At 40.0% G+C, this 17781-nt stretch overlaps 2 protein-coding genes across 2 annotated transcripts; both read left to right on the top strand.

Annotated features, from left to right (window-relative positions):
* Window positions 1–1000: 1000 nt before the first annotated feature.
* On the top strand, window positions 1001–1795 carry LOC104447161 (disease resistance protein RGA2-like). The gene has a single exon (XM_039313759.1). The coding sequence runs from the start codon at window positions 1001–1003 to the stop codon at window positions 1793–1795; it is 795 nt and encodes a 264-aa protein (XP_039169693.1).
* Window positions 1796–3879: 2084 nt separating this feature from the next.
* LOC120293937 (TMV resistance protein N-like) lies at window positions 3880–6123 on the top strand. Its single transcript, XM_039313760.1, has 2 exons — window positions 3880–5550; window positions 5758–6123. The coding sequence occupies exons 1-2, from the start codon at window positions 3880–3882 to the stop codon at window positions 5815–5817; spliced, it is 1731 nt and encodes a 576-aa protein (XP_039169694.1). The 3' UTR covers window positions 5818–6123.
* Window positions 6124–17781: the final 11658 nt, after the last annotated feature.

The following is a 17781-nucleotide window of genomic DNA, read 5'->3' on the forward strand; positions in this document are numbered from 1 at the left end:
TTTCGTGAAAAATATTTCATTGTCAATTAAATTTTGGCGAAACAATAATATATTGTATTTTGGTTCGTCAATTATATATTCTCAAGAACATAAAAAATTATAGTTTTAGAAAATTATAGAAAAAAATGAAAATTTACATTATATAAGTAAACGAAAAAAAAATTGAAGCAAGATAATAGAAAGTGGGAGCAGGTAAATGTGAGAGAATTCGACCATAAAAAAAGCGAGGGAAGCATTAGCAACAGCTTTCCTTGTATCTGATCAACAAGCCGTCAACCACCAATTTAAATCTATTAAGATATTGACTAGTGCATGATAGTTACAGGGTAAGAATATATCAACAAGCAATTTTCTAGGGATTGCCTCTAGAAATAGTACATAGGACACTAAATTGCAGGAGGCTGATCATTCTGCTAGTAAGCAATACCTTTATTGCACTCTCTATTCATTTTGCTTCCAATTAAGATTTGTACTTGCCCCATTCAATACCACGAGTTTGTTCAGAATAGGAAATAGTTTTACTGAGCTTCAATGTTGCAAAACATTGTATTAGAATTTAGGAAAGAGTATAAATTTGTACTTTTTTTTTCTCTCTCTCTCTTTTATAATTTTCTTGCTTATCCTGATCGACATTTTTATTTTGGTGGAATCTGAATTTTCCTCCTTGCCTTACTAATCCTTATTTATCTGCTCGTCTAGTAGATTTTCAATGTTGATTATGGCTTAGCAAATCTCGATGTTTCCTCTTTTGGAAGACTATGGACATTGACTAGTCCCTAAACTCTTAATCCTCATTCGTCTTTCCGGTGGACTTTTTGTAGCATTTGTCTTTCCATATTATATCCCTACTCAAACAAAAGTCCCACATTAGATATCTCCTAAAATTATTTACTATATTACAGTCCGCATAATTACTCCCGTTCATGATGATGACGAGTCTTGAAAAATCTTTCATAAAGTCAGAGATATGGCGTAGGATACCCTTCACCCCAGAAGAGCTATGGCGGAACCACTCGTCTTCAGAGTAGGTAAACTTGTGGATGATTTCCCAGAGGCTGCAGAATTATGGGGCACTGGCGACACCGAGATGGAGGATACCTTTTCCTATCTCCAAAGTATAGTGCCCGATGCGGAAAAGCGGGTCCTCAGCGACGAGAGCGACAAGGACATCGAACAATGGCTGGAGGATCCCAAAGATGCTTTCTATGAGGCGGAGGACTTACTCGAAGAATGGAGCATTGACGTCATGCCATTACGAGAATCGCCGAGCAAAGACGAGAAGTTGAAGCAGGTAATTCCCTCCTCCTCTTCGCCTTCTGAAAAACCTGATTTAAGGCTGGAGATGAGAACCCGTGCGAAGGAAATCAGGAAGACTAGAAGCCATCGCTGCAGAAGGGACGGATTTGGGCTTGCGAGAGTGCGTGTAGAGAGAAGAGAGCGGTTGGACGCCTTTGTGTGCGATGAGGAGATTATAGGGAGAGAAGATGCTAAAAGCGTAATTTTGAAGTTCTTGCTAGATTCTAAAACTGATGATCAAATTCCCGTCCTTTCAATATGGGGTGACGATGGGGTTGGAAAGACTGCTCTCGCTCGATGTCTATACGAAGATGACTTGGTCAAGAAGCATTTTGATTTAAGGATTTGGGTTAACGGCTTCGGTAATCTCGAAGGGGAATTGCGAAAGATCAGAGGAAGAGAGACAACAGGGAGAGAAGATGACGTGTTGCGGTTGCAAAGATATCTCCTAGTTATTGACGATCTCCAGGATGAGGATCGTGGACAATGGGGAGCTTGAAAAGTTTATTGATGGGAGGTGCCCGAGGAAGCAAGATTCTGATAACTACACGCGATCGGTCAGTTGCAGTCTGTACGAGTACATCCCCATCTTATCGTCTCGCGGGCCTTCCAATAAAGTCATCTTTTGATTTATTGATGAGAATGGCTTGCCTGGAAGAAAAAGAGACTGGAAATTCAATTAAGGTAGATGGGAGGAAGATAGTCCAAAAGTGTAATGGAATCCCTTTGGCAATACGAATGATTGGAAGTCTATTATTCTGCAAGAAAACTGAAGAGGAGTGGTTACATTTGTTGCGCGAGACCTCAGAATTTTCTAAAAATTTACCTCGGCTTAGTTATATTCATCTCCCATGCCATCTAAAACAGTGCTTTGCCTTCTGTTCATTGTTTCCCAGAGACCGGGTGATTGATAAACAATTGTTGATGAGTCTCTGGATAGCAGAAGGATTTATCCAGCCCATAGACAATGGAGATTGGGGCATGGAAGATATTGCTCATGACTATTTCATGGATCTACTCAGGAGGAATTTCTTTCAAGACTGCGTTAAAGATGAACTCGGAAATGTGACGTCTTGTAGGATGCATCATTTAGTACATGACCTAGCACGCCATGTTGCTGGAACTGAGTATGGAAGAATTTATCATTCATGGCAATACCTTGAAGAAAGAGCTCATCATATATCGTGGGATTCAACTTTAGATTTCTCACAGGGAGATACATATTTGCACGGAGCATATCGTCTGAGGACATTCATCAAAACTAGTCAAAGAAAAAGCTTGAGGTGCGAAACACAAATGGGTGAAAAAACTCTTCACAAATTAATTTCTAGTTTCAAGTTCTTACGTGCCATGGATTTGCATGACAGCGGTATTGAGAAGCTGCCGAGTTCTATTTGTGAGTTGAAAGCACCTGACATTTCTAGATCTCTCTGAAAATGAAGGAATCGTAAGGCTTCCTGATTCCGTGACAAGATTGGAAACCTTGCAAGTACTTAAACTCAATATGTGTTACAAGCTAATAGAATTGCCTGAAGATTTTAGAAAATTGGTCAACCTAAGGCGACTTGAGAAAAGCGACTGTAGTGTCCTATCTCATATGCCAGTTGACTCTTTTGCGCACTCTAACAGATTTCCTTCTTGTTGTTGCGCGTGCAGAAATACGGACCAAGCGAATCGGATAAAATAGTCGGAATGAAGGAAAGGAAATCGGACACCGGATTTACGTGGTTCGGTCCGAATATCGGAACCTACGTCCATGGGGAGAGCAGTACAGAATTCCACTATAGAAACAAGCGATACAATCAAGATTACAATCACTCGAGCACTCAAACACACTATCAGTGTTTCCCAGCCCCCAAATTACATCTAGATAACTCACACAGTATTTAGCCCCTCACAATTCCTAGTGAAATCTCACTCAAGGAATTAAACAAATTCTACTCATAAGAATTTAACTGACTAAAATACTCGGGTGTAATTTCAACGAGAAAATCTCTCTCTATGAGAGCTTTTGGAGCTTTTCTCCAGCAAGTCTCACGACTTCTCTCACCAGCTCTTCAGCTCTCTCTCGGCCACCGAAATAACTCAACGCCCTCTTCTCCTTCTCCTATGCCTTTTAAGGGCGAAACAAGACAGAAAATGTGAAGCCATTCGGTGCTCGCAATTAGCACTGATGCCCACCAAAATTCACGGGCACGCATGCATGCATGGGATGCATTTAATAAGTCAGAAAACGTGCGCCCATTATCTAAGCGCAAAAGAAGGATGGCCGCCGTCTTCCAAGACCATTTCCACGACGTTCGACTCCTTCAAGTAATATTTTATCCTTTCTTTTGGTTGTCTACAGATGAATAAAATAAGAAAGGAAAGAAGCAAGGAGTTAAAGAAAGAAGACAAAACAAGCCCACAATTGGCTTTAGTCTTCCACGTCCATTAACCATGCATGCACGTCCATGTGCATGCAATTAAAGAGGTAGAATAAAATAATGGTCTTCCCCTCTCGCGGCTGCACGCTCTATTCATTCTTCACACTTGCGGCTCATAGATTCGCATGCGATCTTCTGACAATTTCGGCCAATTCACATGCGCTGCTTTGACTCGCACGTGGTCGAGTTCACGTATTCTCGTTCAACGGGCTCAAATCGAGACATTGTTTCAACACTTCTGCCCAGGAATGATTCTTGTCCACAGAATCACAGTGGGCTTGGGGAGTTAAACAAGTTAAGCAACTTGAGGGGAAGCCTCAGAATTGAAGTGAAGGGGGGAATAGAAGATGTGGTAGCAGAATCAAATGTTGCAAACTTGAAGGAGAAGGATTCCTTAGTTTCACTAGTGTTAGTGTTTGCCAGAAAAGAAAGTGATGAAGTTTTACTTAAGGAGATGCAGCCAAGCTTAAATCTTCGAAGCTTAGAAATAAGAGGCTATGGGGGCACAAGGTTTCCAAGCTGGATGTCTTGCATGCCCAAATTAGTCCGGCTACGTTTGTTTGATTGTACAGCATGCAAAAGTCTCCCATTACTTGGTGAGCTCACTAGCCTCAAGCATTTGGAGATTGGTGAGCTACCTAGGGTGGAGTACACAGAAAGTGATATTGATTCTCTCTTATCGCTTCCTAATCTGTCCACATTAATAATACAGAGGTGTCCTAATTTGGATTGGATTCCATCACTTGTACGTCCCAAGGAGTTGAAACCTCCTACTTTCCCTTTGGAGTCGTTGCAGACCTCATTTGCCACAATTGAACAGGTAACTGGTATTGATGATCAAGTGAAGGAGGTAATCAAATTATTGGCAATAGAAGATAATGGAAATAAACCACGCATGGTTGGAATCCATGGAACTAACAGAATTGGCAAGACAACTATTGCAAAGGCCGTATACAACCGACTCTCCTCATGTTTCGATAGTTGTAGCTTTCTCGCAGAGATTGGTGAAAAAGTGCAAAATAATGGCGGTATCCAGTTTGTGCAAACTAAGTTGATATGTGATATTCTTGATCGAGAATGCAATGTTGGTTCTTTTGAAGGAGGAATCAAGTTTTTCTTGGATGTATTCAGCAACATAAAAGCTCTTATCGTCCTAGATGATGTGGAAGAACCGTCTCATCTTTATGATCTAGTTGGTACCCAACTTGAGTGGTTTGGTCGTGGAAGTCGGATAATTGTTACATCAGAAAATCTTGGAATTCTTGAAACATTTGTGCCAGAAAGGGCTAATATCTATGAGGTAAATAAGATGGATAATGGTCGAGCTCTTGAACTTTTTTACAAGCATGCTTCAATACCTTGGTATCCTGCAATTGGGAAGCACATTGTCAAAGCCACGGGGCAGGTGCCATTTGTTATTGAAGTTATCGGTTCACTTCTACATGGAAAAACAATAGAAGATTGGAGGAAGATGGAGGACATGATAAAACCACACTCTCAAGAGATTTTGAAGGATTGTAGGGAGATTTTGAAAATCTGTTATGAAGCATTAGATGAAAAGCAGAAACAAATATTTCAGGACATAGCGTGGTTTGCCAATGGCATGGATAGCCAAATTGCATCATATATGTGGCCTGATTTAGATCTTTTGCCTTCTTACAAAGTTCTGATGCCCCTAGCAAAAATTGGAGAAGACAACAAGCTGTGGATGCATAAACTGTTGAAGCACCTCTGCAGAGCTGTAGATCAAGGAGAACCTACATATCATGTAAAGCGCAGAAGACTATACATCAATGATCCAGACCCCAAAGTAATCAACGAAGAAGAGGTAAGGATTTTTGGTTCAATGGTTTGCTTTCTTCCATAAAATGGAAGCCTTGATGTATAAGTTTAAATTTGTCATCCAGCTTTTTACTTATTTTACCATGGGTGGGTTGTCTTTGCATGCACGGAAAAAATAGCACCCTAGTCCTTAGCAAAATTGTCCCATCGTCTTTATGACTTAAGATTGTTTTGTTTCTCTTGGCAAATGTAGGGAATAGAAGTGGCGGAATCCCTTTGCCCTGATACATGTACGGAAACTTTCCAAACATAAGGTTCTTGGAATTGGATCGTGCAAGTATGACTGGAAATTTTGCAGATGTATTTCCAAAGTTAAGGTGGCTTCATTGGCGAGGGTGCCCAAGGGATTTCGAAGCAACAGAACTTAATCTGACTGAACTGGTCATTCTTGATCTTTCATGGAACAAAGTCACTAAAGACTGGGGAGGTTGGAGGAAAATCAAGGTGGTTTCCTGTTTACTGCTCTAATGTATTTATTGTGTTAATTATCTGGCAATTGACCTTATGATTTTTTCTCTCCTGTTTTACAGATGGAGCAGTTGAAAGTCTTAAACCTCGCTAGTTGCACTGACTTATTGATAAGTCCTAAATTTTTTAGCTTTCCAAGCTTGGAGATACTGATTCTAGAGCGACGCTCTCAGTTGGTCCATTTAGATCCTTCCATTGGGGGTCTCAAAAAATTGCTTTGCCTAAATTTGAAGTCCTGCACTAAACTCAACAGGTTGCCTGCCGAACTGGGTGCTTTGAAAGCTTTGAAAGAGCTCCTCATTGATGAGACTTCTGTGCGTGATATTTCTTTGCGAAGTGATTCAGAAGAAGTTGAACACCTGACATCACTTTCAATACTCTCAGCAAATAATTCAAATATTACCGAACTCCCCAGTGGAGTTGCCGCGAAACTCCAACGCTTGTCATTGAGGAATTGTCATAGGATACGAAAACTGCCAGAGTCCATTGGCCAATTGGGAAGCCCTTTAGAGGAGCTGGATATTTCAGGAACATACATTTCTGGTTCCTTTGGTAATCTGCAGAGGTTGAGAGTGTTAAAGATGCACTATTGCTTCATAAGAAAATTTCCTAGTTTTATTTGGTATTTACATAGCCTTGAAGAAATAGATGCCTCCTTGTGTAGGAATATAGAAGGGGACATTCCTAGAGATATTGGGAAGCTAGAAAATCTGAGAATCTTGAGGTTGCGAAATTCTGCTATTTCCAGCCTACCTCCTGAAATCAAGCATCTTTCGAAGCTGGAGACTCTTGATGTACGTCGCTGCAATAAGCTTCATGAGTTGCCAGCACTTCCCCCTAGTTTGACCGTCGTGCATTTAGTCCAAAATTGAAGGAAAAGGTGTCTGACCTGTTGATGAAGAAGCATTGTTTCATCACTGTATAACTTGGATGACAAGGTTATTGAAACCGGTCTTTGTTCTACTTAGCTTTGGCTATGCTGTGTTAGTTATCCGGATAATTCTTATTGTATCTGCTGATATTTCCTTTCAATGTATCTGAGCTTCCTCTGATATTTTGCATGCTCGTTTAAGGCCCAAAGTTGCCGCGTGCTGTTTGACACTTGCTGATACTTCCTTTCAGAAAACGGCGCTCGCATTTTGACACTGCCTGGTCGGTGATTTTTTGTTCTCTTTTAACCCCTTAGGGTGCCTGCGGTCTCTCTAGCAAGTCTTTCTCGAGACTTTTTTAATTGATGTAGTAAATTAATAATGAAAGACTAACTAAAGCGAGGAGGAATTGAGCAAACGGCGGCTTTATTTGATATTAGCCGCGGGCATTTCCATTTTGCAAATTTGTGTATCATTAGTAATCCATTGATATGAGGTGTCATGTAAGAGAAAAGGATGAGATTTATATAACTTGTTTAATAATTTTGTGAAAAAAAAAATCATACTTTATGAAGGTCTAAGATTAATGTGGTATGAATAAGCATCACAATGTTGAGTTTCTTGAGAACATAAAATATAAATAAAAAGAAATGATCTTTCATGTATAATAATGAATTCTATATTTGAAAAAGTAAAATATAAAAATAAGACATTACATTTTTTCTAACTGAATTGCAGTGTAAACTTTGTTTTTTCTTCAAACTTTTATTGCATGTTTGGGACAAATATCTATTTTTGTAATATCAAAATAATAGGCGTAATTTATTCCATTTGACATTCTGCATAATTAAAAGGAAAAAAAATGGATCGTGTTATATGTTAACAAAAGTTATTCCTTTTGTCAAAGTGAATTTATTTATTCAATGTAATTTTTCCAATGGACTAAATCATATTACTCAAATGAAATCAATTAAAGCTTTAATTGACAATAATATAGAACTTATATCTAGAATGGAATTTGAGGGTTTTATTTTTGTCCATCTTAACTTTTTTATAACTAATTGGGGAAATTTTGTAATAAGGGTTTGAATTTTGAATTGTTCTTATTTTCTTAAATAATGATCTAAAATTGGTGGATCATTCAAAAGACGGCGCTCACATTTTGACATTGCCTGGGCAGTGAATTTTCCCCCCTAGGGTGGCCGCAGTCTGTCTCGCAAGTCTTTAATTGTTGTAGAAAATTAATAATAAGAAGGGCTAATTAGAGCAATGGTTGGGGACCGTAGTAAGTTGGTGGCGAGGAGGAATCGAGCAAACGGGGGGCTTCATTTGGTACTAGGCGCGGGCAATTTTATTGTGCATATCGGTGTTATGTAAGAGAAAAAGATGACATTTGTATAAATTGTTTTATAATTTTGTGAAAAAATATCATACTTTATGAAGGTCTAAGATTAACGTGCCATAAATAGAAGTCATAATGTTTGAGACAAATATCTACTATTGTAATATTAATGTAATGGGTATAGTATAATTATAGCATTTGACATCTGCGTAGTTAAAAGGAAAAAAAAATGGTTTGTGTTACATATATACAAAAGTTATTTCATTTCTCGAAGTGAATTTATTTATTTAGTACAATTTTTCTAATGGACTAAATCAAATTACTTAGATGAAATCAATTAAAGCTTTAATTAGCAAGAATTAAATAACCCATATCTAGAATGGGATTTGAACGTTCTATTTTTGTCCATTTTAACTATTTTATCACTAATTTGATTCTAAGATCTTTTAAAATTAAATGAAAGTCATCTGGGTCATAAAATAATCCATTCTAAAAGTCAAAAAGTATATGCTTGCATGCTTTTTTTTTTTTTTTTTTTCAGTTCTATTTTAATGCAAGACATGAAAATCAAAATTCACACCTAAAAAGCTAATTGTCCTCACCCCAACTCCTATGAGAATATAAGGATTCGAATCCTCCACTTCTCTCTTCTCATTTGCGAAGGGTGACTATTGGAGTAAACCCTTGAAAGGCATGGAGGCTTGTTTGGTGCATGAGTATTAGAAGCAAGAAAGTTGTTAAGGTTAGCCATTCAAACATATATGCTTAGAATTAAAGCGCTGCGGATAACAAGTAATGAGACTTATATCAATTGTTAGGGCTAATAATGCAACCCCCAAGTGGGGTTGAATAGGTTGAGTGAAGCTACTGAAAAACTTTCACAGTGTTGTAACCTCTTCAAAGCAAGTGGAATCATATAGGATTTAGCTAATGGATTACTAAACCTAAACTTAACATGTAGGTGACCATGTAAGTGCGTAATCATTATTTAACACTCAGTAACGCAAAGTAGTAAATAAATTATAAGCATGGGGGAGAAATACTTATTTTAAAGCAATGAAAGCATTTACAATATTAGCTCATAATTCACATAATAAATCCTAGATATCATGTTTAATTAACAAGTAGTTGCTTATTTTTTTGGGGGGTTTCATATATTTAAATGAAACCTAGAAACTACAAATGCAACATGCAACTTAAAATGCAAACTATATGTCATGCAACATTTATTAAATGAACTAATCTAACGACGGGTAAAAGTTAATGCAACTATACAATATGTCACATGCTTTAATTTAAATGATTCCTAAACATGAAACTACTAAATGACATGCATCTAATGAGCTAATTCAACATGACATGGCACATGATATTTTTTTGTGTTTTTTCATGAAAATTCGAAATTAGAAAATAACTAAAATAGATTACCTAGTTCTAGATATTACCTAATTCAATTTAAGGATTAAATTAGGTCGAATCCATAGTTAAATTGGAATGTTATCTAAACTAGATAATCCCTAACCAGAATGCAACCTACCAAGAAAGAGCTATCTAAACTTTTTTTAATTAATTTTAAAATAATATTATATAGAATCAAATTAAGCATGCAATCTTAGGCAAATATGCAATGTTACCAATTAAAATCTATATCTTTTGTAATTTTCTTTTTAAATAAGAATAGAAATAAAATCAAATCAAATCAAGCAATAGATAACATCCACCAAGATATAATCCATATTCATCTAATTTTGGAAATAAATAAAATTGATGAAACGTATCTCGGATGTGAGATCGGATTGGGCAATTTTTGTGCGATCGCCAGTCAGGCATGAAATCAGTTGATTATTGCACATTGTGAAGTTACAAAATTTCCTAATTCACGGGGATTCAAAAGAATTTTTTTTGGATATGACAATATTAACCAAACATTCAAATAAGATTGCAATTTTATGAATTAGGCAACGAGATATATGAAAATCGGATTAATCATCTTACCTAATTCACGATGGACAATGGATCACGCGAATCACGATGAGGACGACCGGCGATTGGCGACGTTCACGGTTACTCGGTAGTCACCAGATGGGTTCCACAAAGACCAACGAAACAGAAATTTCCAAGCCAGGCGAGGGACCGAGAATCGTCAATGGACGGGGGCAAGGACAGCAGGTCTCCGTCCTTCGCTGTTGGTGTTGTGGGATTGAAGCAGATCGGTTGAGGAGCTCGCGGTGATGCTGATCACGGTGTGGTCTCTTCTGTTCGTTTGTTTCTCACTTACCCAATATTCTGGAATTCTGTCCAAGAACTTCAGCTTCTTTTGACTTTGCTATCAAACTTCACCGTTTAAAAAAGCTTGGGCAAAACTGGACAAATTTCACCCCTTCTTTTGTATTGGGAACGCCCTCTTGACCCCTTTGAAGAATCCAGACTCGCTGATGTCGCCAAGAACCTGCGAAGGAAAAGTGCAAGCATGAGTGATGTGGGGGCTCGCTGGCCGCAGGAGGCTAGCCAGCGTCACATGACTCGGCGGGGAGATATCAGGACATCATCGCGATGTTGCAGGAAGCTGGAGGCACGGTGCAGCCCGGTCCACGATTTGTTGTCGCAGGTGGTCTGCTCGGCAATAGCAGACTCGGCAGTGCTCTTGGCTTTGAAGTGTTGCTGAGCGTCAATCAAGGGATGCAAGGAGCGCGGCACGGAGGGCACTCGAGTTTCCGCTGTGATGAAGAGTAGCAACAAGTATGGGTCATAGCCGTTGGTGGCATCTTGGCAACAGGAAGTGAGTCTCGGCCGTCGATGGTAGTGAGTTGAGCCAAAGTGTCAAGCACCGTTTTTATGAATGTGCCAGAACGCGGGTCTTCTCTTTTAGCTTTTTCTTTTAGTGTCACATTGGTACTTCAATAATGCGGGGTACCGGCCGCTTGTTATTAATTATTCTGGAATGAATTTAGTATTCATATTTTAAATTGAATTTTGACTGTTATTTAAAACTCAAAATGATACCATCATTTAAATTCTATTTAACATGTCACGTCCCAATCCTCGAACACGTGCTCATCTCTCGGTGGTCGATAAAATTTGCGACGTCCCAGGATGTGTCGCCAAGCCATTCATTTTAATGCACATGCGGAAGTGTATAAACTAATCCCCTGACCATAACAAACGTAGGATAGAAAAGCAGGACAACAAATTTCAAATCAATCAACCCAACTTTTATAAACAACCCGGTTTACAAACAGAGACCAACTCTAGGGTCTAAGTATAGGAAGTCTATCTTCAAATAGAATTTCTAAGCCACACATGCTCTTGACCCTTCCACCCCATGCTCCGGGTTCTTCATACTAGGGACCTGAAAAGTTAAGCCCATGACGGGGTGAGACAACGTCTCAACAAGTTCACCCCTAAACCCCGACTAGAAAGGAAATACGCATAAAGGTAGTCTATGCACACACAAGACAGAGAATTTACCTTGCCTTAGTTCTTTCCTACAAGTCAGTATGATTCATATACTCAGCCAATCAATATAAACCAAATCATTGATCAGCTCAGTCAATCAACTCAATTCGACACAATCGATTTGATCAATACTATCTATCAATTTGATACGACCACTATTCACATAAGTTGAAATAGATAGTCATAGCTCTCACAAGCTGATATAGATAGATAATAGCTCGCATAAGCTGATGTATAAATCGTGCTCCCACAAGCTAATAAACGATCATAGCTCACACAAGCTGATAAGGTATACTGCTCTCACAAGCTGACATATCAAGCTCATAGGCTAATATAGTATATTGCTCTCACAAGCTGACATGCAAAAGGGCTCTCACAAAATGATGATAAGTGCTCTCACAAGCTAACGTGCAATATCTTTCTTTTAGAGAATCTCACTATTCATATAGTCCACAAAGATATTTTCGACGTTAAAATTTGACGCCCGATATTTTCTAATTAAAATACCGAAATTCACAAATTTGGAATAAATAACCAAAATCATCAATTTCACTCAATGTACACAAATTAGCACTCAATTAAATAAACCAAGCATACCATTGCAATCAGCACGAAATTTTGGTCACCGGCTATCCTAGTATAATTTTCGGAAAATAATAAATAATTATAAAAATTAATTAAATAAATACAATTAAATGCCAAAAATAGAAACTTAGGCTGGAAATGCCTAATTAAATACTGAAATGGGCCTGGAAAATTTCCAAACTAATCTAGATAAATAATACGATCTATCTAGTCCCTAATTAAGCCGTTCCAACCACCTAACATGCATAAACGAATATTTAAATCACTAATATGTTCTAACTAACCACCTAAACCATACTTAACCTAAACTAATCAACCCTTAAACATTATTAACTCCCCAAGCAGAGTTTAGTGAGTAAACTCACCGGTTTAGCAATACGGTGAGTCCACAGCGACGGCAGCTGAAACTTGAGCTTACGGCGGCACCAACGGGAGCTCGGGAGGGCTCAAAAACCTTGCTAGGCTCACAACGCAGCTACTATCTTCAATCCTGGACCAGGCTGAATGGCTGGCTATGACGTGGCTTGGAGGTGGCTTAACGACAAGGAACGGGCTAACTATCTTGGACGGTGATGTGGCATGGAGGTGTAGGGCTGCTCGGTGGGTGGCTTTAAGATGGAAAACTCAAGTTGGTGGTGGAGATGATTTGGCATGAAAGAAGGTGCTGGCGTGAGGTTGGAGTTGCGTTGAGGTGGTGGAGGCGTGGTGTTCTGGCGGTGGGGCTGCCAGGAATTTGTGACATCCCGATTTTCCAATTTTATTTTCAATAAATTGATACGGGCATTTCGTTGGCACGCATATAGTTCTTTTCCTTGAGTCGGCTACTCATGTGAAAACTAGTCTATCGGGTGAAGCCGCTAAGAGTTTTCAATGCATCAGACTCGAGAATTTGATTAGGAAGCGATCTTTCGACCGAGCTAATCTGCAAGAGTCATTGCGGCATAATTAAAAATCGATTAGAGATCGGAGATAGGTCGACTTGACAGAGGCATGTGATCAGGTGTGGGTGATTCAACCAGATTGCACAATTCTTGTCGATCGACACTAGACCGACTTTTCTGTCGATTTGGTACCCTGTGTTTGTATTTGGAACCTTGAGATTACCCCGACAATCGAAAGTCGCCAATATTTCAGAGATGTACATTGTGGCTTGAGATGATCAACCACAGGTCAAATGCATGAAAATTTCTAAAGGCTACCCGATAGGTTGGGCCGCGCTAGTATCGTGCTAAAGTGAAATTAATCGTGGAATTGAGATCAAATTCAGAAATTGAAAGTCTGGGTGTGTCACGAATCATTTTAGGAATATTGAATCATCTTTGGAAGATTTTTCATGTAATCAGAATTTTTCAGAAATTAAATCAGAGAATGGCTAATTTGGCTCGAGAAATTAGTAGGCTCGTCTTTGATCGCGCTTTTAGGACTTAAGTTGGTTCTATGGACAAGTGAAGATGTGAATTGAAGTGTGGTGACATTGGATTAATTTTATGAACTTCAATTGAACTCAATTGGAAGAGAATTGAATGGAATTGGAGAAATTAGTGTACAAGAATTTGACCCCGACGGAAAATGAAATTGCAACCATTGGAAAATGTTGTGGGAGGTTTAGAGATAGTGGGGTATGACATCACTTGATGATGTCATGGTGGGCCATTGTGTGGGATTAAAAGAAAGAGAAAAAGAGAAAAGAAAAAGGGTCCCATCTCTCTCTCCTCCTTCTCTCTCCTCCCTCTCTTCTTCCTCTCTACCGTGCGACTCCTCCATCTCCATCTTCTTCATCTTCTTCTTCGCACGCCTGCACCATGGAAGAAACCGATTTCAGCAGCCCTTTGCTCGACCACCGCCGTCCGCTCGTCGCCGGACGCCCCACGCTGCCCGCACGCCACTCCACCTCCTTCTTCTCCCGTGGCCCTCTCTCCTCCTTCTCCGATGGCTGTTCGACACCCAGCAGATCCGAAGACACCGGAGCAGCCCACGGTCCAGCAAGACCGCCGTCGCGCAACCCTCGCGCGCCATCCGCCGCTTGTGCGCCTCCAGTGCGTCACCGCCGTCCTGGCCGTCGTCCCGGCCTCCCTCTCGCCCAGCTCGTCATTCCAACGAGTTGTTCAATTCGTCCAACCTGCCCGTTCGTCGCCGTCAAGGCGTGGAGGCCCCACTTAGCCACCGTGAGCCACCGCCCGAGCCGCCGCCCCTCTTCCGCCCATTCCGACCCAAACCGGCGTCGGATCCGCCTCCTCCAGCCCCGAATCAGTGTTGTAGAAAATGGGTATGGTAGCGGGTGTTTGGCTCGTTTTGGCCGCCTTCCCGAGCCCAGATGCTCGGCCCGCCTTGAGGAAAGTCGATCCTCACGTCGTCTTCGTCGTTTTGGTCCGCTCGGCTCGCTAATCCGGTGACTTTAGCTCACTAAACCTTGATTAGAGGGTTAATGATGCTTTAGGTGTGTTTAGTTTATGTTAAGTGTTATTAGGTTGTTAGTTTAATTTATTTAAGTGTAGATTATATTAATGTGCTTGATTAACTTAAAGTGTGATTAAATTAAGGTTAAGTGAATGTTTACATTAATATAAACATTGATGTGACATAAAGGAATTTACTTTTGATTTATTTTAATGTCTCGAAATTATTTAATAATTTAATAATATATTATTATTCGAATTTATTAAAATATTATTATTTAATTATTTTCGGAATAAATTTAATTATTTATTAAATTCGAAAATTTTTGTCAATGACCCTAAATTCTCATAATTTCGTGCTTCGCTGTTGTGCAGTTAGATTTTTAAATTGATGATTGGATATTATAAATTGAGGTGGATCGTGAGAATATGGATATTATTATTTAATTAATTTTCGGAATAAATTTAATTATTTAATAAATTCTGAAAATTATTTTGGAACCTTATTTTCTCAGAATTTCGTGCCGATCGTTCTTTGTGCGTTTAGAATTTGAATTTGATGAATGGATGTGGCAAATTGAGTGTTGATTGTGGTAAATAGATTTTATTTATAAAAACCCAAGTATCGGGTTTTGATGCAAAAATTGTATTTTAATTATTATATTAAATAGTGGGGTTTGAAAAAGTGAGATTGGCTTTTTGATTCGAAATTAGCATGTCCCCACACACGTGAGTAATTTCTGGAATATTTTTAATATGAAGAAAATGGCCGGGATCACTATTTTTAAGTGGAAGCATTGATTGAAATATAAAGTGTCATGGGGCCGAGTATGCTTTGGTTGTGTGATAACTAAGAGGAATCGTCATGGGCTATTGAGTCGGACTTGCCCCTATATGGGATGCCCACGCGGTGGATGCGGGTCGCAGTTGATTCTGGGCCCATGCTCCTTTGGGAACGCCGTTGACGTAGTGATGAAGCCGCGCTCCAAGGGGGGAGGCGATGCCTGGCTATATGCCAGTAGGTAGCCGAACAGCGAGTAGGCTATGCCCTTGTATGGCAGTGAATAATAATTGGAATGTGTGCTAAGTGCGACTGTGATTCATATGAAAGTGATGGCATTCCAATTGTCTAAATTATCATTACTACCTCGTGATTGAGTGATTTGAATTGTGCTAACTCGGGAAAGAATTGAGGCGAGGTAAGTTCTTTGTGTGATGTGGCTAGGCCACCCTTGGGCGTATTTTCTTTCTAATAGGGGTTTAGGGGGTTGAACTTGTTGAGACATTGTCTCATCCCGGTTTGGGGATTAAAATTTCAAGTCCCTAGATGGCGGTGGAAGGACCCGAAGCCCTAAGTCTTGAAAAGTGGAGATCGTAAGTATCGGTGAACGTGTCCGCTAGTTGGTTTTAGGATAGTTCCCCTTTTGTCGAGCTGGTCTTTTTGTAGACTTTTGGTCGTAGTTGTATTTAAACCTATATGGTTGTAAATGAGTGTTTCGTGTTGTGATTGATTGCTTGCTTTTCTATTCCAAGTTAAATGTTGTCAGGGGATTTGTTTCGCTTCCGCATGCGTAATAAAATGAATGGGTCGGTGACGTATCCTGGGATGTCGCATATTTGATCGACCATGGTGGGGATGTGCGCACGTTCGGGTTCGGGCGTGACATCCCCGTTTAAGTGGTATCGAGCATGGTCTGTGTATGGAGTGATAAGGTGCGATGAGTCATGGGATAGTTAGTAGGAAATGCTTTTAATATGTTGATGCATGTGGTTGATAGCTGCTTGGTAGCTTGTTTGTGGGGTCACTCAAATTTTAACCTGATGTTGGAATCGAAAACAGGCATCGATAAAGAGCTTGTAGGATGAGTGACCAGGAGTGGAGAACTCCTAGGAGGAGGTCGGTAGGACCTATACCTCGGGGTAGGATGCTAACAAGAGTCGGTACTTGAGGTAGAGTGCAGGCTTAGACCAGCGCGAGTGTGGGAGTACTGCCGCAAGTCGGTACTTAGAGTGTAGCAGCAGTGAACGGTCTTAGGTTCGTTGGGATCGTTCAGGCGCTAGTGTTCCTTGGAAGCTTGTTGGGTTAGTGAGTTCAGGACCGAGCCGTTGCTGTTGCCGTTGTTTCTACCGCTGCCAGTGTTGTGACTATTGTTGTTGCCATGCCTGTTGAGGCCTAATCTGGAGTTGTGATCGAGGATCAAGCCATCGTATCTGAGTTAAAGTTCAGTTTAGACAGAGATGGAAATCGATTGGGGAGAAAGGCTGATGTCAGAAGAAAGGTGCCCCATTTCACCTAACCGGAAGAGTAGAGTTGAAAAGTCAGTGTTCAACTCGATCGATGTGTGTCGTGTTTGTAAGAAAAAGAAAGGGATTTGTTCCGTGCTGTAAGAGATAAAGGATTTGTTACAAGGGTTGCCAGTACAGTCATCTGATCAAAGATTTTCCGTATAGACAGATGAAATCACAGCTGTTTCTGACACCGCCATTGATAAATCAGAACAGAGGAAGCATGCTTCAGGATGTCTAGTGGGGTACTTGGAATGAACCCCAGTACAAGGAAGGGTGCATGATGTCACTTGATGGGAGGTAGAGGACTCACTGATTGTGAGCTGAGTGTGGAAAGGAGGCTTGAGTCAGCCCAACGTTAGAGTAAAAAGGAGAACATGCTTTGAATGTGGCCAACACGGCCATCAGTTTAGGAACTATCTGTGTAAGTTCAGGAGAGCGTAAGCACTGTTACTGCAAATAGGATGCCACTAGGATGGCGAAAGGAATAAGAATGAACTGACCATGCATCGATCAAGGGAGGAATGTTTTGAGGTGTTTTATCAGAGTAGCGCAACAGGATTTTGAGTGAAGGTTGTGGAGTTTCCGTTGTTGTAATAAAGTAATAGGAAGATGAGTCTTTGACTATAGTTGTACCTGATGGGTTTGTTTATGTATGACTTGGGAGTCATTTATGAAAAGGTTTGGCTCGATGAGCTTTCTGCTGTTATGAATCGTGGCAGTGATATAATTCAGTTTGTTTAGTTAGGGTATGAAAGTTTTGAATTACTGAAAGTTAGAAAGGACCTTCGATCCCTGTTATTCATCACCGAAGA

The sequence above is a fragment of the Eucalyptus grandis genome, chromosome 5 (assembly GCF_016545825.1).
Source record: "Eucalyptus grandis isolate ANBG69807.140 chromosome 5, ASM1654582v1, whole genome shotgun sequence".
NCBI lineage: Eukaryota > Viridiplantae > Streptophyta > Magnoliopsida > Myrtales > Myrtaceae > Eucalyptus > Eucalyptus grandis.

What these genes read in the sequence shown, in the direction of transcription:
- LOC104447161 (XM_039313759.1), top strand. Translation starts at nt 1,001, where the DNA reads ATGGCGGAACCACTCGTCTTCAGAGTAGGTAAACTTGTGGATGATTTC.
- LOC120293937 (XM_039313760.1), top strand. Translation starts at nt 3,880, where the DNA reads ATGCGCTGCTTTGACTCGCACGTGGTCGAGTTCACGTATTCTCGTTCA. An exon ending in AAGTAATCAACGAAGAAGAG is followed by an intron (nt 5,551 to 5,757) that starts GTAAGGATTTTT and finishes TGGCAAATGTAG; the next exon opens with GGAATAGAAGTGGCGGAATC.